The sequence below is a fragment of the Notolabrus celidotus genome, chromosome 17, assembly GCF_009762535.1.
Source record: "Notolabrus celidotus isolate fNotCel1 chromosome 17, fNotCel1.pri, whole genome shotgun sequence".
Taxonomy (NCBI): Eukaryota; Metazoa; Chordata; class Actinopteri; order Labriformes; family Labridae; genus Notolabrus; species Notolabrus celidotus.
Genome location: NC_048288.1, coordinates 18,879,247 through 18,903,050, shown reverse-complemented (window position 1 = coordinate 18,903,050; position 23,804 = coordinate 18,879,247). Strand labels below are relative to the sequence as shown.

The following is a 23,804-nucleotide window of genomic DNA, read 5'->3' as shown; positions in this document are numbered from 1 at the left end:
CAGGGACAGTTACTTTTGATTTATGATATTTTGTTCATTTTATTTATTTACAAAGATCTTAATCACACTCAGTCCCTAAAAGCAGTCAAACACTAAATCTTTAAACAGTCTGTGCAGTATAAATCACATTGAAATTATATTCTTAAATATGGACACAGTTTGCCTTGCTGTATGAGACAGAGCTTTGTAGTGTTTTTCCACAGCCTGTTCATTCAAACAGTCCTACAGAGACAGACTGTTGTTGCTTTCCTGTTGGTTCCTCTTCGGGGAGAATAAGGCGTTAAACGGCTGTCGTCTCCGAGTGCGAGCTTCAGGATTCGTCTCCTCCCTGATGTAACCTGGAAGTAAAATAATGTCCATGATAGAGACACAGTATGACTTCTTTGTACAACAAGCTGACATTATCAGAATGGTCTTATAGTGACTCCTGAGGGTTCAAATAGTCCAACAATGTTTTTTTTAACAAGATTTAACCCTGTGATTTTTTAACCTGGGTGTTATTGTTCAGTATTTTTGGATAGATAAAATACACCTCATTTAGAATAAAGAAAAATAGAGCTGCACTAGAATAGAATGAAGTCATATGAGAAAAAAAGTTGAAAATTAACTAAAATAATGGGCTTAAATGTACAAGAATAGTAATTTTCTTGTTAAATATTATATTATTGATAATAATAGTCTTATATTGATGAGAAAAATGTATAAAATTATCAAGAATGAAAGTATTAAATGAACAAGAATAAAAGTATTAAATTAACAAGAATGAAGTCAAAAATTTACAAGAATAAAAGTCTTAAATGAATGAGAATGAAGTCTAAAATTTTCTACAATGAAAGTCTTAAATGAACAAGAAATAAAGTCTAAAATTTACAAGAATAAAAGTCTTAAATTAACAAGAATAAAAGTCTTAAATCAACAAGAATGAAAGTCTAAAATTTACAAGAACGAAAGTCTTAAAGTAACAAGAATAAAGGTCTAAACTTTACAAGAATAAAAGCCTAATTAACAAGAATAAAAGTCTTACATTTACAAGAATGAAAGTCTAAAATTAACAAGAATAAGTCTTAAATTAAATTAACGAGAATAAAAGTCTTAAATTAACGAGAATAAAAGTCTAAAATTAACAAGAATAAAAGTTTAAAATGAACAGGAATAAAGTCTACAATTTACAAGAATAAAAGTCTAAAATTTACAAGAATAAAAGTCTAAAATTTACAAGAATAAAAGTCTTAAATGAAAGAGAATAAAGTCTTAAATTTACAAGAATGAAAGTATTGCAATAAGGAAAAGAAAAGTTTTAAATTAACAAGAATACATGTTTTGCATTTACAAGAATAAAGTAGTCATTTTAGGTGAGAGAAGTCTTGATAACAGGCTGCGGTTAATCGTTATGTGAAATCGTATACAGGGTGATATTACAGCACCCAGCTGCCTGCACTGAAATGAGGAACATGGATCATATTGTGAAGTTAGACCACTGAGGACAAACAGCAGTTACAGAGCGTGCACAGGCTGCCTGTTCGCCTTATCTTCTCTATAACAGACTCAGTTTCTTGTTCAAACTTTTACTTGTGAAACTATTCTAAAGTATAGTTTTAAAAGATGCCCCACGTTGCTCATTTTAGTGCAGTCGGCTGTAAGACTGTAATGTAAAAATAGTTCAGTTACCTCTTTCAATGCAGGTTTGAGTGGATGGAAATCCAACTTCCCAGAAGTTTTCAGGCGTACACGGAGGAACATACAGAAATCTGTGCCTCGAACACGAAGACAACTTCTTCTGTTTCTCCTCCTCGGGGAGATGAGCGTAATACTGTTGGAAATAAGATCATATGAATATGTGTGGGGATTAAGGAAGGCAGTGTTTCTCAGATTAACATCAAAATACTTACAACTTCACATTCTTTGCAGGTGGTTCCCTTCAGTTTCCTCCTCTCGTCCTTTTTACGAATCACAGCCACGTGAGCGAATGCTGGCCGACTAAGTCAGAGACAGAAACATAGATTATCTTTAAATCACATGATGTCATGACAGCCAACAACACCATCAGAGTCCTGTGCTTTTAGACCTTAAGGAGTGAGAGTGTGTTTGTACCTCGCTTTGTTCCCTCTGATCTGACTCAGTGTGGTTTCATCGGGATCCTGCTCTAATTAAGGAGATTAGAAAAAAGACATGAACACGGGCCAAGTGTCAAACACAGAATTACACACTGACAAACACATAAGAGCCTACCTTCATTGTTTTCACAGTCACTGTCTTCTTCATCGCCATCATCATCTCCCTCACAAGGCTGGCTCTGGCCTATGTGCTGGCTGTTGAAGGACTTGTATTCTCCACAGGCTGTTGTGTCAAACATCATGTCCAGACTGTCGTTTGCTTTCTCGCCAAGACCTTCAAAAGCAGACGGATAAAACTTTTACTTCATCTCATCTCATTCTCAAAAGCTTCAGCGTTTTCTACATTATAAAAAGATGGAGGACATGACAGCTCCCTGAAAGGGAAGCCAAAACATGTAGACTGTCCTTTGTCTGTCTTTATATGAAGCTTGTGGTTTAATATATATGTTTTCAGTGAGGAATCATTCTGTCGACAGTCGCTTGTACTCACCAGGCACGCTGTCTGCTCTGTCCTGTCGCTGCAGCACACTGTGACTGACCCAGGTGCAGTCTGTGTCCTCCAGCTCTCCATGACACTCGTCTTCCTCCTGCTGAAAGAGAAACAGACTCTGAATATACATCAGGGAGCATTTCATGCATCCTATCTTCAATGCACATTCAGGATTTCTTTATAACTTAATCTAAAAAATAAACCACATTAACAGAAAAGTCCCAGGTAGGTAGATTACTAGAGGTCCAAAATTCCACAATTTTCAAAGTTGGAAACTCTCCATGGGAATTAACAGGAATTTATGGGAATAAACCAGAAATTTACTAAATTGAAGGTTGGCTCTTAATAGGGAACTCAAATATAGTTGGGGAAAATATATTTTAGCATAATCTTGTCTAAAACAACCAGATTTCATGCAAGTACAGCTGAATATCTATGCTATTCCTCAATCACATGCACATAGCACACCGCTTACTACAGGGCTATTGAGACCACACCCCTGAAATGCACTGTGCATTCCTCCATCACATTCACAGATGATTTCTATTTTGGAAGGATGTCTTCTTATAACAAAACAAATACTTATGCTTGGATATGATACCTTTCCATTGAATTACCCTCAATTCCAATTAATTCCCATAATTCCCATGGAAAGTTTCCAATTTGGAATATTTCCAAAATTCCCCAGCTTAACTTCCCATGGAAATTTCCTGGAAATTTTCCACCCCTTTGCAACCCTATAGACTACTGTCCCAGTTAGTATATCAGGTCATGTGACTTCACCTCATCTCTTTCACACTCGCTGTCATACATGGAGAGAGCGAGCGCCGGGTCGATGCTCCACATCGGCTCCACTTTGATCTTCTTTTCAGCTGAGAGAGTAAGAAAGAGGAGTCAACATTAGAAAAAACACTTCACCATGAGACAAACCAAACTCTTTTGGAAACAGGACTGTAACTATAGAGGACTGTTTCCTTCAGGGTTTTTAAACATAGGAACGGGATTCCACAGAGAACTTACCGTTATCTTCTTTGTGATGCTCGTGCGAGGCATTCGGGTGCTTTGGATGGTTACCTTTCTTACCAACACTGCCTTTGTTTACTTCTTTAAGAGCGAGTGGTTTCTTGAAGCCAGGACTGACAAAGGAAACATTTGGCTTTTGGCTGGAGGTCCCAGCAGAAACCTGTGAAATGAATCACATGGCATTTTAAAACCATGGAGAAACTATTCTTTCAAACTTAAATTGTTTTTCTTTGTTTTGACAGCTAATGTTATGAGACACAGATATAAAGAGTGTCTTGAAAAGAAAAGTTATCAATGAAGGTTTTGTCTGAAATCTGTCCTTACAGATCAGTTTAACCATTTCACTTAACAGATGTACAGTTTCTCTGACCCTGATGTCCAGCGTCTCCTTCTTGAAGCTCTGATTGGTTAAAGGTGAAGCACTTGGTTTGATCAGCTCAGGCTGCTGTCCTTGCTTGTCCTCTAGCTCATCTTCCTCCTTCTTCCTCTTTGCTCTGTTGACGGAGTCATCCTTTGAGAGGCGTTTAACACGCGGGAGCAGGGAGGGGGATCCTAGTGTGGTTGAGTCTGGACTGTGGATCAGTGCGGGTCTGTGGATCAACGGGGTTTATCAGTTAAGGGGTCAACAGCCAATTTCTAAGTCTGTTTGTTCAAATCCAGTATCTTCTACACGATAAAGGTTTTCAGTTCTTTCTTTATACATCATCCAGTACAATGCCTCGCAGATGAAAATGTCTCCAATTTTGTATTCTTACTTTAAATGAACACTGAACTTCAGGGATGATTCGGAGAAGCTTTGAGGGCCGGCCGTCTTCTTAGTTTTCTGAAAAAGAGGTTATATAATAATAAATGAATGTGCAAGTACATAAAAATCCTTATTTACTGTATATGAAGCAGCCCTACCATGTGAGGCTTCTCTAGAAGATCTAGAGCGCAGGTTTCTGCAATCTCTACTTCCATGTTTTCATTCACATAATCTGAAATGAGACAGCAATCATATCACAACACATTCACACATCAAACAATCAGAAACTATCAGACAAGATCAAAATCCCTCCCTATCTATTGGCTCTTATATACCGCCATTTTTAAGGTTAGATGTTTACGCCTGTTTCTCCTCGCAACACAGGTGTAATAGTGGTGCAAAGACTCCCTTGGAGGTAGTAACAGAGGCCAAATGGGGGAAGAAAGTGATGATGTGTAGTGTCTGAGCTGGCAGGGTGAAACAGCACTATGAGTGTGTGTGTATGTGGCGCTCCCTCCGTGGGTTTACCTCTGTTTTTGGTCGCAATGTGTAAGATAAAAGGTTCTGGCACTGTTAATGAATTGCAGTGTGTAAGAAGCTTATGATGCTTTATGTCACAGGAAGCTGCGAAGGCTCTTTTGAGTTTTCACTGATGATTCCTCTGAGGAGAGAGAACTAACACCAGAGTTAAATCTGAGGTCACAGAGTGGATTGTCTCTGTGACGCTCCACAGTGTAAATCAGGCTGATAGGATGGGTATGATTATCCCAGATAACTGTTGCTAATGTGCTGAAAACAATGACATACAGTCTTGAGAAAACAGTCTTCCTCATTTTACATGTCTTTTTCTATGATAACAGATGTGTAGTGGATGACTCATACTCGAGATCTGGGATGTGTCCAGTTCACACGTGTTGGGAACGAGCACCTCTGCTCTTCCAGGCACCTTTCTCGGTTCTTAAAACAGAGCAGACATAAGAAGATGTCAGATGTGATTAAGAAGAAATAAATGGGCATTAAAAGTCTGAGAGTTCCTCAAGATCAGACTGACCATTAAAGATAGAGTTGTTAGGCTGTGGTAGAAACGACTCTGCGTAACGAACGTGTTTAATTTTGTCCATGTTTCTGCGTTTCCTCAGTTTGTTTGCGGCAGGCAGCGAGCTCGTGAGGACGGGCGAGTCTGGAATGATTCCTTCTTCATGTTCTGGGGACAAGGTCTGCTGCTGCGCCGAGCTGAGAGAAATAAAACACAACACCTGTAGTGCTTCACAGGAACTGAAACTTCACTAAAATACCGACTCCTGTGCAGACCACCACAGTTTAGAACAAAAATAAAAACCACTCCCTTAGAGACGTAGGGAGGACACTTTCAGTGAAAGCAGAAGTGAAACTGCCTACTGTGTGGTTTAACAGAGGAGGTGCAGAAAGCCTCGACAGAAAAGCTGTTGATACAAACATAGAAGACTCTCAAACTGTATCATGATTAAAAAAAACCTACTGGGATTTTTTCAACTTCTCCACTTCAGCTTCAAGTTTTCTGTTTTCATCCTCCAGACTCTTTCTTTCATTCTCTGGGGAGCAGAGGACACACATTGTTACCATCCTTGATTCACATACTACCTGAATACTTCCTGCATGAACTGTTCAGCTCTTATGAAGATGATGTGATTAACTCTTCAGTCAATATAAACCCTTTATAAACAGTAATCAGGAGGCCAATTCTGGACCCACTTACTTTAGTGCAGTGTGGGCAGAGGTGAGCAGCTGATGGTTTCTGATCTCTCTTTTTTCAACCTGCACTTGTACTCTACAGCGAGGTGCAAAACCTTCACAGATAAGTGGTCTAGGAGACGCCCTATTGGTTGCTTTGGTCAATGTGGCACTTTTTGATGTCTACTTTGAAGTTGTCCTCATACCTTCTCTACACTTCTGTTTTCTACTCTTCTTTTGTCATGTGTCAGGAACAACGACCAGGCTACACATATCTTTACAGCTGGTTTTGAGGAATTTTTGGTGGTATCTCTGATAATGTCATCTCATTAATATCACAACAGCCATACTCTGTGAGGCTGCGTAGATGCAACTAAACTGTATCCCTGCAGTACAGGGCGACAGGGGACAGGGCGTTCGCAGTGAGGGGTCCGATACTCTGGAACCATCTGCCCATGAGATCAGGTCTGCTGGGTCAGTGAGCTCTTTTAAATCCCTTCTTAAAACATACTTTTATCGCAGAGCCTTCCCAGATTTTATCTGAATTTGATTTGACTTTTTTTTATTTTAACCACCTTAAGGATTATATTTTAAAATAATTGCATTCCTTTAGAGTTATTTTAGGGGAATTTCATGTCTTAAAATATGTTTTATTTCTTTGACTTGACTTGTGTGTTTTTATGATCTGCCTGTTTTATTTTGCTGCCCATGTGAAGCACTTTGTAACCTGGTTTTTGAAAAATGCTCTACACATAAAATTACTATTATTATTATTATTATTATTATTATTATTATTATTATTATTATTACTACTAACATGCTCATAATGCATGTCAACTTAAACTATAAACTAATCAGGCTTGTTTAAAAACTACTTCCTTACATCTCATTTTCTAAGCAGCTCACTGGCTCTTCTCAAAGGGATCCTGGACTAAGAGGAATGCAGCTCATGAAGGTTTTTCCAGGATAGAAAGTGTGTTTAGCTGCAGTTAGTCACTGCTCCGACAGGTAAGTCATGACAACAATAAGAATACTCACTCAGTTTGTCAATGAGTTGTAAATTCTCCTCCTTGTTGTTTTTCAGATTCTCCTTTAATACGGCACATTGATCACACACTCCTGAACGCAGCCTGAAACAGAAATCAGTAGTCGGTCTCTGTATCACACTTTATAGAAAAGAGGTTAACCTGCAGTGAAGTGAAGCTACCTTTCCTCCAGCTGAATGACGGTGTCCTGCAGGTTTTTATTTTGCTCCTTCAGCTGCTGGTGGCGGTTGAAAAACACCTCAAGCTTCTGAGCATCCCTGGAGGAGACAAATACAATGACCGGTAGCTACTGGAGACTGTTTTGATGTTCATATATTTTTGATATTCTAGGTTTGGTTTGTGTACTTACAAACAACGCTCCTTCTTAAGCTTGCTCACTTTAGCCTCCAGTTCTAAAAGCAGAAAGAAAAGCAATGTTGGAGAGTTAAATAAAATAAGTATCAGCATGAGGTGCTAAGTAAAGTCACTTCATGTTTATACAGAACACATCCTGGGTCAGTTACCCTGCAGTGCATTCTGATGGGTCTCCAACAGTTGCCTCCATAAATTCTCAAACAGGTCAGCTGGTCTGGAGGTCTCACTGCTCAGACTTGGGCTGCTCATCCTCCATCCACATCCACACACCACCTGACACCTGACAACACGACCTGCCGGATAAAAACAGAATAAATGTTTTTCACACACAGCCCAAGGGGCCATGGGTGTTGTCAGAGGGACACATTACACCCTGACAAAAGAGACTGAGAAGGGCGAGGACCGGCTGAGAACAAACTGGCAAAACATCAGTGCATCCCTATATACTAGACATACGTATATACTACTGTGTACTATATCAAACTGCAGACTGACAGCAGCTGTTTGGCTGTTTACACTCAACATGAGTCCCTTAGCGCTCAAAGCTTTTTTTTTTTATTGTATAATATTTGTTTGGTGTGGAGGGGGGCCACAGGGGGGTCCAGGTTCAGTTTTACAGGGGCACTGGCCCCTGCTGGCCTCTCACTAGAACCGCCACTGATCAACACACAGTTCAAAAGCCAGCATCCCTGATGGTAGAAGCATAATTGACCATGACATGGGTAACTTAGACATCAGGGAAGGCACCATTAATGCTGAGGAATCTATACAGGGTTTGAAGCAACATATGCTGACCATCGGGACAGTGCCCATGCCTTTTTCAGCAAGTTAATGCCAAAGAACATTCTGGCTCTGTAGTAGAAGAGCCTCGCTCCTACACTGGCCTGCCCTCTGTCCCCACTTGTCCCCAAATTGAAAACATTTGGAGAATCATGAAACCAAACACGACAAAGGAGACCCTGACATGTTGGGGAGCTGCCTTACCTGATGTACACTTGAGGAAAATGTTGGAACCAGTATTATAGAATTACACCTGGGTTTATAAAAGCAAACATGTACTGCATAACACCAATATTGTTATAGCTTTTTTGGTATTAAAAACACAGAATAAGTACAGTTTGTTTGTATTGAAAAGCTAAACGTGTCGGATCTAGTGTCTAGTGTTTTAATGTTGTGGTTATTAACTTAGCTTAGTTATAAAAGCCGTCTTATGGAAACAGTGACTGTTAGGATAAAATTCGACAAACTGCTCTTTAAAACATCAAAATCACTTACCCAAACAAACCGGGGAACCGCTGGTATTGTTTCTAAAGATAAAACAGCCAGTCTAACTCGTTAATGTAACAACATAAATCCTTATATCAGTTTTATATCGATGAAAGTTTCTGTTTATTTATGTCGAACCAGAACTGAAATCCAATTCCGCGCGCCCTATTGCATGACGGGAAGTCTTCTTCTTCTACTAATTAATTTTCGGCAGGCTGTAAACCGCACATGCGCAACACTGCCCTCTACAGATAAGCGTTCAATGACAATTTGATAACACCACAATGAGGGTACAAATGTATACTTAAATGAATTACTTCTTCTTTCCAGAACTTTTACACTTTTACTTGAGTAAAAAGCTTGAGCTGATACTTCAAGTCTTTTTAAACCCTAGTATAAATTCAAATTTGCTTTATTGGCATGAACAAAGACATGTTATTGCCAAAGCACATAAATTCATACAGTACATTATATATATTAACAACACACTGAACTCACCACATATACATTAATCACACAACATATTCATTACATATTATATTCATCAAATACATATCAACCACATATTATATTACATATTCTATACGCGTTAATGAACGATTACCCATACCTCAATGTCCTCACCCGATGTGGCACGCTTACAAAACCCCCACCCAAAATCAAACACTATGGGATGGTGCGTCCCTCAGGCTGTGACAGCAAGACACATATCTAGCAGCCAGAGGAGCTGCTGACCCTTCCCCCAGGAGAACTGACAGTTTCTCTTCTGGGGTTAATGTTGGGAAGTTTGGTATCTATATATATTTATATTTGTATCTATTTTAGTATCTATACTTCTCCTTGAGTAATGAATATGAATACTTTTGACACCTCTGAGGAATGATGACATTAGATCTGCTTGTAAACCTTTAAAAACATGCTAGCTTAAAATTTAAAATACAGTCAAAATCCTCCATATTATTTTTTTTTAAAAGCCTGTAATAGCAATTTTGATCATTTTTTATCCAGTTGCTTCTTGTTTTTGTGGTTCATACTGTTTAAATCCTCATACATTTGTAGTTTAGATGATACAGAAGGCATATTGCTAACACTATTCCTTCTTTAACGAGTTTAAATGCCAATGGATGCAAGTTATCCGCATTGTAACATTTTCATGGGACACTGAACTGTTTCAGAGAGATGTTAAATCACTTTAAATACATTTTTGAGGCTGCAGGTTTGCCATATGTTGCTCATTTGATCATTCATCATTGCATGATAACATTAGATTTGCTTGTAAACCATTAAAACAATGCATGAGTCGTGTTAAATGAATGAAGCATGTATCATTGATTCCTGTCATATTTTGTTATGGACTACGTTAGCTGGACATATATTTTGGGACCATGCATCTGCAATTTTAATGTAATGATTACTGGAACAGTTTGTGGTTTGACATAAACAAAAATATTGAACTAATTCGTCTTACCTGTCCCATGAAAAACAGCTTAATGTGCTTTACAATAAGCATCAGATCTATTTTCAATATGTCCCCTGAGGAACTCTGTAGCTATTTTCTAACACTGAGGTAGGGCAGAGGAGGAACGCTTTGAACTTTTAAAATCAGTGTAAAAATATAAAGGTATATGTAATATAAGGTTCTGTTTCGGGCTAAGAAGAAGAAAAAAATAAGACACAGACTCTTCTTATATTTGTTTTTATTTTTGGTCTTTCTTAAGAATACAAAACATGAACCAAAATCACAAAAATAACATTTACAAAACAGATTATTGAACTGAGGTGACCGAGGCAGCGATGAAGAGCATGTCTCAATATGTGATGTTCTTATTTTTAGCCTGGAGCCTCGAGGTAAAACAGCAAGCGATGAGTCTTTTAGAGTTAGTGCCTGCTTCAGTAGTGCTGTTCACAAATAGAGTTTCATGTTTTATAACATGTTTCCACAGTTAGCAGAGATTTAATAATGAAGAGCTTCAGACCTGTCTAACAGCACATTATTATTTCAGGTCAGATATTCTAGACATGTCGCACTGTATGGCACCATTTTAATGGTTTCTATTTTAATCTTTGACGCACACTCACACACACATTCATTCACTTATTTAACTGGGTGCAAACGCTTCCAACATCTTCCTCTCCTCAATCCCCACCAAAAATACTTTCAGCTAAAATAAACTTGGACTGATATCACCCTAAAAAGTTTCAGGCAGGAAGCAAAAGCTGCTGCACGCTTTTGGAAAAGTCGACATTCTTTCCTCAAATGTCTGACAGGCAGGAAAATAAAACATTGAGAATGATAAAGAGCTGGAGTGAAAGTCAGTTAGAGTCTTCCTCCTAAAATACAGACATGGTGAGACAAAACCCAAACACAGCATTACTGAGAGAAATAATAAAAAAACGGGCATCACTTCTTAAAACACAGAGCAGTGGATGTAGCATTCTTTGTTCTGCACGCGTGTGTATGCGCGTGTGTGTGCAGGTGTGTTTTTGCATGGACAAAATGTCTATCGATGCGCTTGCTGACTCAGCTCGGCAGATTATTATTACTATTTTAGTTCCTTTGGATGTGTGCCTTTAGTTTGCATCTGTCACAGCAGGTAGACTGAGCTAGCATTACTTCATATATCTATATATACACATGCATTCACCATCATATGTATCCCAAATAAAAAACAACATAAAAAGAACCTCTGATGAAGAGTCGAAGCTATAAAAACCTGCAGACAGTTTGCATGGAGGCTTTGCTGTTAGAGGTGAGAGATGCAGCAGGTGGAGGAGGTGCTGGCGCTGAAGGGGGGGGGGGGTTATGGGGATGGTTGTATTCTTTGCCCCCTCCTGTCTCAATGTAGCTGGGTTTAGATTCACATTATGCTGGAAGAAGAGTAAGAGGTGCAGACGCTGGCAGAGCTGTCCTCACCGAGAGCAACAAACACTGGAGGAGAGTGTGGATGCATATCTACCATTGAACCTGCAGACGGGGAAAAACACAGAGACAGAGAAACTTTAAAAATGGTGTGTTCTGATTGGTTGAATACATTCATGTATAACATATCAGACAGGTAAAGAGTAAAACATTTAAATACTCACTCCTCCTTCTCCTCACCACTGGGAGGGCACATAGCTGTAGCTGGGGGTACCTGGGGTCCGATATGTGGGCATCGTGACTTGGTGGGGGTTAACAGGCGCTGGTGATTGAGTTGTCAACAAAGTTCCTGAGAAGCAAAGTGACCACAGAGATACACATGATGCTCAGGAACCGTATGGCAGCATGAATGCAATCATGTGACTGGTATACATCACATACTTCAGGAGGCAGATAGTCAGATATCTACAAACTGTATATTTTGATGAGCCTGTCTACAGCAGGTAATGTAAGACAATTTATGTAATGTTGCTCTTCTTCTTGTATTATTATTTGAGTCTTTTCTGTTTCTACTTCCTCCTCCTGACAGGAAACTGAAAACATTTGAGGTGTAGACGGAACAAGAAGCTTTAAGGACATAATCTTGTAATAACACAATGAGGAAACACTCGCAAATTTCAAATTCAAAGGAACCGTCGCTCACCAGCTGACATGGCCATGGTAGTGCCGGCCACCATCCCCATGGCGACACCATTGTGGCGGGGCGCAGGCATGGGCTGGCCGTACATGGCTGCAGGCATCCCATTGGGCTGAACCACCGTTGTGTGGTGGATGACATGAGGCGGAGCAGCGTACAGAGGCTGTGTGTAGTAGGTGCCCTGCTGTTGTGAGGGTATTAGAGCCTGATTCACAGAAAACAAAGCACATGGTGACCTTCAGAACATTGAACCAAATATGAATATTTCAATAGAGACAGTTGTCAAACATTCACTGACCTGTGCATAGGGGTTCTGTTGAGGGTAGGAGCTCCTGACCGGGTACATGGCAGCGGGGTAAGGGCTGGGGGAGGAGGAGTAAGGGGGGACATTCCCCGTGTTGGGGGAGCAGGACATTTTGAAAGGAGTGCCAGGAGCATAACCTGAGGGAGGAGGAAGACAAGTTTAGAGAGGGTAGATAGATACTAAAGGTACGGTCAGATTCTGTTGACTCAGACATTTGAAAAGTACTGCACACTTCTTGTTTGTAACTATCCCTGAAAGGAGGTGTTGATATCCCTTCTTCAGTATTGACATTTCCCCAGACACTCCAAGTACATTGCAAAAACCAAGTTTTAAAACTTTATCCTCAGTCTGTCTGGAGCTTCTTTTTTTTCTACTTGAAGCCCCATTAGAAACCTCTGTGTTCAAAGTCACCAGACTCCATTAAAAAATACTCTCATTGCTGAATTACTGGGCTATCTCTGTTGCAGAGGTGTCAAAAGTATTCACATTCATTACTCAAGTAGAAGTATAGATACTAGGGTTTAAAAAGACTTCTGTAGAAGTTAAAGTATCAACTCAAGCTTTTTACACTAGTAATAGTGTAAACTGGTTTCAAAACTACTTAAAGTATGAAAGTAAAAGCAATGTAAGGGGGAAAAAACGCCATTAAGGACAAAAGCTTAGGCCTATAGTGCACGACCCCACCACCTAAAACAACTTTTTTCTGAAGGCCATAATGACTATAATGTTATATTAATATGTTAATGTTGAAATATTTGGGTTGTACCTGTTTCAGCCACTTTTATGCCCATTGAAAATGATTGCATTTTTGTACAATGCAAATACATTATAGAACCATATATGTGTACTACTGAGCATTAACGTGTTTCATGGAGCGGAGGATATGATGACTTGTTGCCTATAAATATTATAATGGTGCAAAAAGTCAAACTTTCCAGGCATGTTATCAAAAACCTTTATTGGAATGTCAATGTACATAAATGTGTTTTTCTAACGATGGCAAGCCAGAATTAAATAAGAGTAGCGAGGCTATTTTAAAAATGTAAGGAGTAGAAAGTACAGATAATTGCGTGAAAATGTAAGGAGTATAAGTAAAAAGTCAGCTGAAAAATAATTACTCCAGTAAAGTATAGTTTACCAAAATTTCTAAGTAAGGTAACAAAGTATTTGTACTTTGTTACTTGACACCTCTGCTCTGTTGTGTTATACAAATGTTTTTTGAACAGGACTATCCACCTTAGAAAACAAACTACACTCTGACACATTGAAGCCAAAAGTCTTTCACAGCAGCACCCTGAGGCATCTGCTGAAGAACAAGCTGAAGTTTTTGTACCTGTTATTTGTCTCAACCAAGATATAATACTAACAGGAGCAGGAGCATCTTCAGTTTCTGATATTTTCTGACAACAGTATGGTCTTAAATATGTGGCGCAGGACTCGACTCTTACCGCTGGTGAAGGCGGCGTTTGCTCCTGCGTAGACGTTGGGATTATAAGTAGGAGCTGCTGCTGCATAGCCAACAGGAAATCCAGCTAAAAGATTAAACAGAGAACAACAACATCATCACTCTCCAACATCTCAGGATTTTTATTTTTACTAAAGACATTTGAGGAACTTACCTGGGTAGCCTAGACCCTTAGTGTTGGTGAAGGGGACCCCTGATGTTGCAGGGTTGTACACTGGATTCATTATGGCCGCCTATTCAAAGATACTGAAACAACAGAGATAGTGAAAGTCAGAAAAGGAGAAATAATGCAAAGATTATACTCTGTAGGACAGAGAAATGGAACAAATCCCAGCTCATACAAAGACCCCCTGTGTTCTGATGTGACTGTATGTACCATGTATGTATAGTATATGTAATAATTGTGCTGGTGATGATGCATTCATATTTCAGATAAGGAAACTGATCTTTATATGAAATGTGATTCCAAAAATGAGAAGTATAGATTACATTACTATACTACTATTATGTCATTGCTAACCACTGACCTTTCTGTAATGTTAAAGGCAACTGCAATGTTAATTTACACCTTGTGGATGAACAGAGAAGTGACGTCTGTCTGCATTTGGCTTATATAAGATGAACCAAGCACTTCCTCAGATGTAGTTTCACTGCAATGTGTCATAATGTACTGTGAATGTGCAATAAAGCTAAACCTAAACCTTCTTAAATCCTTTGATTTGGAGCATTTTCAGCATTTTGTGTTCCAGCTGTAACACAGAAAACCAGAGGGAGATGTTCTCTACACGATGTTCTTAAGATGGAAAACATGCACCCATGTTTCTGAGCTGCTGCCCTCTAGTGGTGATTCAGGAGTATATGGTGTTACATCACTCTCACTGTTCTGCGTATGTAGGACAAAACCTAATGTTGAAGTGAAGCTACAACCATGACACAGATTTGCTCGTGGAAATACCAGCACCCTTTGCAGTATGAGAGAGTCATTAGACTACATTTCACATTTTTTAAATCTGATTTTTGCTCCACAGCGCTGACTTAAATCTAAAATCATCTCAATTTCACATTCAAAGAACATCCAAACCATCAGCAGCTGTATCAGGGCAGAGCTGTGTATAGACTTCTTGGGATGGAGTGGCCTATCTGTGGCACTGACTCAAGCTGGGGGGACATTAAGTATGAGCGGGTATGGGCTTTGGCTGTGTGGGGATCTTCTCCTCTTGAGGGTATTCTATTTTGCACAACCACTGGCAACATATACACTAACCCCTTTTTGAGTACAGTTTTTAATGTTAAAAATGAACAACACAGCAACAACGTGTGAGTCTTCCAAGCTTTAAGGACTTGAAAAAGATGCTGTGCAAAATTAAAAGAAATTGAAAATTGCATGTTTACACCAGGATGCTGTCTAACTGTCAGAAATAAGATAAGATAAGATATTACTTTATTGATCCCTGGGGGGGGGAGGGGGGGTTTATGGTTGGTAATGACAGATTAAGCAATATGATTAATAAATATGGGTATATAATATGACCTTAAGTAGTAGAAAACAATAGTAATGTAATATAACATGATATAATATAGCAAAGATATAACGTGATATAACAAAGCAAAGATATATATACCATGATATAATATGGCAAAGATATAACATGATATTATATAGCAAAGATATATATAACATGACATAATATAGCAAATATATAACAAGATATAATATAGCAAATATATAACATGATATAATATAGCAAAGATATATATAACATGATATAATATAGCAAATATATAACATGATATAATATAGCAAAGATATAACATGATATAACAAAGCAAAGATATATATACCATGATATAATATGGCAAAGATATAACATGATATTATATAGCAAAGATATATATAACATGACATAATATAGCAAATATATAACAAGATATAATATAGCAAATATATAACATGATATAATATAGCAAATATATAACATGATATAATATAGCAAATATATAACATGATATAATATGGCAAAGATAATTAATTCAAATAAATTTGAAGTCAACTTTTGCGTATGCAAACATATCAGTTTCCAATTGACTGATACCTCTATGCACGTGCCTTATGAAATACACGTGAGAATATTTTTTTTTTCAATTGGAAGTACAAACAAAAGGGCCTGTGCTATATTTAAATGCAGTAAAGTGTGTTGAAACAGTCCTAATAGTTAATTTTAAATATATATGTACATTTATATGCAGCCTCTGACAAGGCAAATAGCCCGTCTTGGTATCTTGGTATCGGATTCCATCAGGTATGTACGTATTGAAGGATAAACAGAAAGAAGCTCCAGTTCAGTAAGTATATACTGTACTAAAATAGATAAACAGCATTGTTTACATCTAATCTGAGTGAGGTGTTCGTGTGTTTTCTTAAAGGTGACATGCAGCCTGCTGAAATAAAGATGGCATCCTGTTAGGAACAGAGTGTCAGACAGGTGATCGGAGCGGGGCTTTGTTATCATCCACTAGCTTTAGCATCAGAAGAATCGCATCCTTCTGTTAAAGCCGAGCAAGAAGCTCCTCATGCCTCCAGACTCACCTGCTGCTCACCTGTCTGACCGCGCTGCACCGCTGGACTGTGTCCCCGGACAGACAGGGCCACACAGCCGGGGCACATTCACCAACACATACTAACCCAAAACACACGCACACACACACACAGAGAGACAGACAGCTGCAGCAGCACAGCCTGTCCCGGGAACACCACAGATATAACACACACACACACCGCCTGGATTATATATACAACTCAAACAAGCACTCACTGTGTATTTGTGTATTTCCTCCAGCTGGTAGTCTCCTCTGCTCTCTGCTCTCTGCTCTCTTTAGTGGAATATAGCTAGCTGGTGTTTTGCTCCCAGATGCTTCACTGAACTCTTTTGAGTACTCCGCGTCACTTCCGGGTGATGTCACGTGGTCTGCGAATATTAACTGTCACTGGCAATTTAGTATTATTTTAAAAACAGTGTGTAATTTATTTCTGGTATATTTAAAAACGAATACACGTTTAAAAATGTATTTATATTATACTGTTGCGCAATCTTTTTTACTGTAGATTATTTTTTACTGCAGACGAAAAGTATGGAAGCCTGTTTCCGCCAGTTTAAAAAATAAAAATAAAAATAAAATAAGTTTTCGGAAAAAGTGAAAAAAATAATAATAATTTTGGGAAAAGTAATATTAAAAAAAAGTCAAGTCATAATAATGAGATACTAAGTCATAATTATGAGATAGGCCTAAATGGGCTTCCATGTGTGTTGCGCCGCAGCTACAGATTGAAGGGGCTGAGACAAAGCTTTGCAAACCTAAAATAAAAATAAATGTATGGGGGGTATTAATTGATAATGGTTATTTTATTGTATATAAGTCATACAGTTTATATACTTTAGCATTCAGTGTACCGTGCATACACCGAATCCTGCTAACACCAGCTATGAGCTCATTATGATGTCTGTCTTAAGGTCCTGGCTGCTAATAACAGATATTTAACCGTGACAAGAGATTCCTTCAATATAATAAGTCATAAAAACTATATTCAGCTGATTAATAAATCATTTGTTTGTGACCACTAGTAATGCAGATTAATGATCACAGTACTTTAGAAGCTGAATATTGAGTGTTTCTTTAATCTTCCAGGACCTTGACGCATCGCTTCCATTCAGCCATTGAAGTGGGAAGAGTCGGGTCCCTGCTGTTGTGATTTCAGTGCGTTCTGCAGGTGATTGTAAAGCCACAATGTTGTCGTTTCACGTTTGTTAGGACCCATTGAAGGCTTTTAGGTTAAACTATCCACTCTGGCGGTGTGCTCGGTAAACAGAGGGGGTGAAATGTCTGCAGCGGCCGTCGTAGGGGGAGGCTCCTCCTGTCTGGGCGCAGCCGCGGCAGCCAGTTGCAGCTCCGCCGGTTCTCCATATACAGCTGCAGCCGGAGGAGGCGCAGGGGTGGCGGGGAGACTGCCAGCTCGGGTCCTGGAGCATGTCTTCTCATACCTGGAGCTGGCCGACCTGAATGCGTGCACGCTGGTCTGCTGGCACTGGAACAACATCCTGGCAGATGAAAACAGCGAGGTGTGGCGCAGCCTCTCTGCCCGGTACCTCAGCGATGAAGCTATGCGATCTGACATCCTGTGCAACCTGCCCACCTACAGAGGAAAGGTAGATCCACCATTATATAGACTGTGATTGATGACAAACTGAGGTCGGACATCTGCATATTCAGTGCTCCTCAGGAGATGCATGTCAGGAAGTGGATCTGCAGGATAGATCCACGAGTGACAGTTCTGCAGGACAAAACCATACCCAGTCTTCTTTAGAAGAAGAATTGTCAGATTATCTAATGGAGTTTGGTGGGGAAGTGTTAGAACCCACACAATTAAACCCACACAAGACCCTAGACAAAAAAAAACTGTGCACCATAAATAAAAGTGGGTTTAGTATTAGGGGAACTGGTTTCATGAAACCATTTCTTATTTTCCATAACACTATCTTGAACTCTTAGAACAGGAAGGGACCATATTTGGACAAGAGGAAAGAGCTGTAGAGGAGATGGGGATTAGTAAATCCTGGGATTATCTTGGTTAGTTTTACAGACCTGTGGCTGAATGTATCTGACATAAATTGGGGTATTAATTATTTGGAAAAAGTGGCGTACAAATGTATGTCAAAGTCTTAAAGGAACCAAACACTGAACAAGACATCCGTGACATCACCAAGGCAGCCACTTGTCAATCACAGGCAGTTATAAAGTATCCACTGCCAGATTAATTGCTACCATGGGAACCTGTGTTGTAGAAGGGAGGGACATTAATGCATAGCCATCCTTTAACCCAAACGTGGCCACTTTGGTCTTTAAAACAAAGATTGAGATGGCCACAACAAACCTAAGGCTGCCACATTGTTGATAAAAATGACATTACGTCATCTTAGTCCACTACAGTCTGTTGGTGGAACAGATTTAGTCATAACTGTTTACTACAGCAGTGTCTCTCTCCTCTCATTCTCTCCAGCTGAAGGCCTACCAGCATGCTCTTAGCTCCCATGACTGCTCCCGCAATGTTTACGTGAAGAAGAACGGCTTCACCCTCCATCGCAACCCCATCGCCCAGAGCACGGACGGAGCCCGAGGAAAGATCGGCTTCTCGGAGGGGAGGCATGCCTGGGAGATCTGGTGGGAGGGTCCTCTGGGGACAGTGGCGGTGATAGGCATTGCTACGAAGCGGGCGGCCATGCAGTGTCAGGGTTATGTAGCTTTGCTTGGCAGCGACGACCAGAGCTGGGGCTGGAACCTGGTGGACAACAACCTGCTCCACAACGGGGAGGTCAACGGAAACTTCCCACAGTGTAACAACGCACCCAAATATCAGGTGAGATGTACAGACATATTTGTCCAGAATCGCCAATATCAATACTAATACTGATACTTTCTATTATTAAAAGTATCTTATGTACTTTGATGTATTACATGCGTGTTAAAACACAGGACAGTTTTTATATGCAAACAACAAATACTCTGCCTGAAGCATTTCCCTCCTCCACCCTTCTTTTCTCTTGAAACTCAGAGTTCTCTTTGACGTGGATTTTTATATGTTTTAACAAATTGGTGGTGTTACGTGTTTGTCCGTTGTTTGAGCACACAGGACAGCAGCAGTGGAGAAGCAAGGAGTGCATGAACTAAGTGTGTTCAAGGGAACGATATAGATATTGGCACTAGAATCGATATTGGCACTAGAATCGATCTTCAAAAACAAGTCGTAGCACTGTTGTATCAATATTTTGAGATCGATCCACCCACCCTTAGTTTGTATGTTAAGTTTCAGGGATGGAACAGTACCACGAGAGACAGTTAAAAAGTCTGTACACATAAGAGACGATTCAAATCGGAGAGATGAAAAATGAATATGATATCCTTTTATAGACAGCAGAGGGTGCTGCCTGCGTTTGACTTCTCTTGTTGGACGTCAGTATGTCTCTTCAGTCTGTAGTAGAACAGAGGCGTACAGACATGGCAGCGACAGCAGGGTACGATTTTACAGCTGAGGATGAACCGCCAGTGTTTGTTTCCTACACGTAGATGACACCTGGGACGCCCAACAAAGAAGATTGAAGATTTGACCTCCATTTAAGTTTTTTATTTCTATACATATATGACTAACATCTATCTATCCATGAACTAGTGGATGATGGTGTCCCAATACCAGAGAGAGAGAGAGGGGTAACAGACAACACTACAACAACGTCAGAGTTTGTCTCCACAGAGGGCACTGATGCGTCCAACACTTTAACTGTTTATCGTTCCCTACTTCTTTAACTTTACCATTAATTGGAAGTACCTCATGTCCTTTCAGAATAAAAGCATGTTTGTTTTCAAAGCAGTAAATGAATGAACCCAAATGTAAGGCAGTAAAAAAAAAAAGTAAAATAAAAGCATCAACATATCTAGGGATGCACCGATCCTACTTTTTAGGACCCGATATCGATACCTGGGCTTTGGTATCTGCTGATACAGATACTAGCCGTTCCGATCCCGGTGTTAATTTAATAATCTCTATTCCTTAATGTGAGGATAGAATCATGTTTTGACAACTTCAGGCTTTTCTGACTTTGTAAACCAAAATAAAATAAACATTTTTAAACTGACAGTATCATTATTCAAGAGATTATAAATGTGTACCAGCAGTTTGGTGGGTTAATCTCCATAATCAACAGATATTACAATTACAATTCAACCGGGCAAAAATGCACAGACCGGCTGGTGCTGATGACGTAGGAGACACACATGGCTGTAGTAAACACAGAAAAGCATAGAACTGAGATGAATAGATCTGCCATATGGATCGGCACTATATATCGTCCCCTTGTCACCGATATCCGATCTAGCTAGTCCCATCTGGCCGATATCCGATACCAGGATTGGATCGGTGCATCCCTACACATAACAGGTTTAAGAGACAATCTCTCCTAAAAAGTTAGAAAATGAACTGGGTTACTTACACCCTTCATAAAATATTGAGAAAATCCTACTTGTAATAATAATAATAATACATTTATTTTATATAGCGCTTTTCAGAAACTCAAAGACAATGTACAAATGTTTAAATCAATACAAGCAAAAAACAAATAACACAGATCAAACAAAACAACAGTACAATCACAAATTAAAAGAGATTTGAATGCTGAAGGGTCAGAGCAGTTTTGGATATGGGAGGAGAGTGAGTTCCAGAGGGTGGGGGCAGCTATGGAGAAGGCTCTGTCCCCCCAAGGTTCGGTGCTTGGTTCTCTGAGAGGCTGAGACAGGAGGTTGAGGAACGCAGGTTACGGGGAAGGAGTGTGAGGTAGGAAGGGGCCTGATGGTGGAGGGCTTCTTGGGTGAGGAGGAGGGTTTTAAACTGTATGTGGTAGGGGACGGGGAGCAAATTAAGATGTTGGAGGACGGGGGTGATGTGGTCCCGGGAGCAGGTGCAGGTGAGGAGGCGTGCAGCAGAGTTCATTTCATGGAGAACTTTGGATGATGTGCCGTACAGGATGCCATTACTATACTTAATTGTGAATCATATCGCACCTTGAGTTGATCGCATCATTACATCCTGAATGTTTAAGTAATATAACATTCAAGGTCATGTTGTTGTTCTGTATATCATCACAGTCAGGATTCAGTCATAACAAAATGATCACACAGTACTTATGTTTGCTACAACAGCATGGCAGGTGTGATATTGAAACCATGGCAAAAGTGGCAGATAATAACTTTCTGTTTATCAAATCATGAATTTGACTCCACCGACACAACTGGTTCAGCAGTTTAACTCGACTGGACTGTTGTCATGAATCAAATGTTTTACTGCTCTCTGTCTACTTTTCATTAGTTCTGCTTTCCTTTTATTATGTAACTTATTGCTGCTGCCTTTTTAGACATGTCTTAATTTCAGGGTATTTTTTCTCTAATCGGATGTGACTGCATTTGTTCACAGATCGGAGAGAGAATACGAGTGATCTTGGACATGGACGACAAGACATTAGCCTTCGAGAGAGGTTTTGAGTTTCTTGGAATAGCGTTCCGTGGACTGCCCAAAGCCTGCCTGTACCCTGCTGTCTCTGCTGTCTATGGAAACACTGAAGTCACCATGGTATACCTGGGGAATCCTCTGGACGGGTAGAGGCAGAGCAACCTGTCCGCCATGAGAACTTACAGACTGCAGACCCTGTTTGTTTAGAACGTTCTGAAGGAAAAGTGGACTGAAACACTTTTTCACACTCACTAAAGCACTGATTTCTCCTGCAGCCCGACATGAAGGGTTCGGCTGAAGTCTGGACAAACTACAGGGATAAGGAGTGTTCAGGGACTGTCACAAACATGGGAATATCCACTTTTACATTTTAGCTGCTGGACTGTTTTATTCACAGGACGGGTGAACATTATTTAAACCGACAAGATTCAGGCAAACACATTAACTGGAAGTCTGCTTGAAAGAGGCCAAACTACACTATGAGACACCATTTTAACCAGTGATCAGTAGTTGTTATTTAAAGCTATCTGTTGTACGAGTTAACAGAATCACAGTCTAACTATTACTGATAAATATCACAGTTATACGCCAAATAATTATGACCTGATGTAATATTTTTTGATGACATGCGGAACAACCGTTCTGCATGTGCATGAATTCAGATGCACAAGCTGCCATTTTAAAAACACCTGTCCTGTACTGGTGAAAGGTAAATGTGTAACATATTAATGTGTGTCCTTTTCAATGTGCTCCCGTAGTATTATACACTATTTATTTCTTGGTTTTATTAATGGTACTATAGAAGCTGTGTGGTTATAAGGCCTGAAAATAAAGTCTACATGGTGCCGCAGAATGACGATGGTCTGGTGTTTTTGTTGGTGTGTAGTTACACATCATGTCTCCAGTTTGTGTCATGTTAATAAAAGAGAATATAAACACAAAGCTGCAGAAATTAGGCTTTTGTGGTGTCTAAATTCCTGTTTTGGTGTCCATCCATACAAGGCACTGTATGTAGTTAAGTATTTTTACTTTTAGGGCAAAGCCCTCTGAATACACATCGTCACCTTATTAAAATAATGGCCTAAGTCATTTTTTGACAAAAATGAGTTTTTGGCCTAAATCATTTCTTGATGATTCTGGCCACCTCTGGTAAAATCGCCTTAATCCTTAGTTGAAAGGATTATGCTCTTTGTGCCCTATAGGACAATGGCCTAGTTCAAGAGGGTGACTCAAGAGGGTTAGGCAAATCGCGATGACCGAAAATGAAGATTCAGGGGATAAACTGATTAGTGCGGGGATAGGTACAAAAACCCAGCAAAGAAGAGCTGGACAAGTGAGGAGAGGGACATGCCTCCTCAGCGTTTGATTGACCTGACATTTGTTCAATTTATATTAGAGTTATTTAGGTTTTGAGTTTGCTTTATGGTATTAAAGGACAAGTTTAATAAAAACCCAGCAAAGAAGACTTGGAGAAGTGAGGAAAGGGACTGCCTCCTGACCAATCTGATTTACCTGACATTTGTTTCATTTAACTCAGAGTAATTTCAGTTTTGAGTTTGCACTATGAAAGGGCAGTTTAAGCCAGGTTTAAAGTTGCCTAAGTCACACTAGAATGTTCAGAAAAGTCACTTTATTCTTTAATGTTGCATAATTGACACACAACGTTCTATGTATGTCAAC

General features: G+C 39.6%; 3 protein-coding genes across 10 annotated transcripts; 1 reads left to right on the top strand and 2 right to left on the bottom strand.

Moving 5' to 3' along the window:
- Positions 1–13: 13 nt before the first annotated feature.
- On the bottom strand, positions 14–8,953 carry rbbp8 (retinoblastoma binding protein 8). Of its 6 annotated transcripts, none has more exons than XM_034706464.1 (19): positions 8,758–8,953; positions 7,632–7,775; positions 7,478–7,520; positions 7,290–7,385; positions 7,121–7,212; positions 5,871–5,943; positions 5,424–5,605; positions 5,255–5,329; positions 4,531–4,604; positions 4,383–4,450; positions 3,986–4,217; positions 3,679–3,787; positions 3,388–3,476; positions 2,605–2,704; positions 2,230–2,388; positions 2,092–2,143; positions 1,890–1,977; positions 1,669–1,810; positions 14–338 (listed from the first exon to the last, which is right to left on the bottom strand). In XM_034706464.1, exons 2-19 carry the CDS (start codon positions 7,729–7,731, stop codon positions 223–225), a joined length of 1,890 nt encoding a protein of 629 aa, XP_034562355.1. In that variant the 5' UTR covers positions 7,732–7,775; positions 8,758–8,953; the 3' UTR covers positions 14–222. The 6 variants fall into 6 exon arrangements, with proteins under 6 accessions (XP_034562355.1, XP_034562356.1, XP_034562352.1 ...); XM_034706465.1 differs by having other exon boundaries at positions 2,605–2,701; XM_034706461.1 differs by having other exon boundaries at positions 3,625–3,787; positions 7,632–7,778; positions 8,758–8,952.
- Positions 8,954–10,428: 1,475 nt separating this feature from the next.
- On the bottom strand, positions 10,429–17,675 carry fam168b (family with sequence similarity 168 member B). Of its 3 annotated transcripts, none has more exons than XM_034706380.1 (7): positions 16,888–17,675; positions 14,229–14,320; positions 14,058–14,141; positions 12,604–12,746; positions 12,312–12,510; positions 11,833–11,957; positions 10,429–11,713 (listed from the first exon to the last, which is right to left on the bottom strand). In XM_034706380.1, exons 2-6 carry the CDS (start codon positions 14,296–14,298, stop codon positions 11,845–11,847), a joined length of 609 nt encoding a protein of 202 aa, XP_034562271.1. In that variant the 5' UTR covers positions 14,299–14,320; positions 16,888–17,675; the 3' UTR covers positions 10,429–11,713; positions 11,833–11,844. The 3 variants fall into 3 exon arrangements, with proteins under 3 accessions (XP_034562271.1, XP_034562272.1, XP_034562273.1); XM_034706381.1 differs by lacking the exon at positions 16,888–17,675 and adding an exon at positions 16,662–16,793; XM_034706382.1 differs by lacking the exon at positions 16,888–17,675 and adding an exon at positions 16,673–16,691.
- A 14-nt stretch (positions 17,676–17,689) lies between these two features.
- On the top strand, positions 17,690–22,977 carry fbxo45 (F-box protein 45). The gene is made up of 3 exons (XM_034706379.1): positions 17,690–18,276; positions 19,128–19,484; positions 22,089–22,977. Exons 1-3 carry the CDS (start codon positions 17,950–17,952, stop codon positions 22,272–22,274), a joined length of 870 nt encoding a protein of 289 aa, XP_034562270.1. The 5' UTR covers positions 17,690–17,949; the 3' UTR covers positions 22,275–22,977.
- Positions 22,978–23,804: the final 827 nt, after the last annotated feature.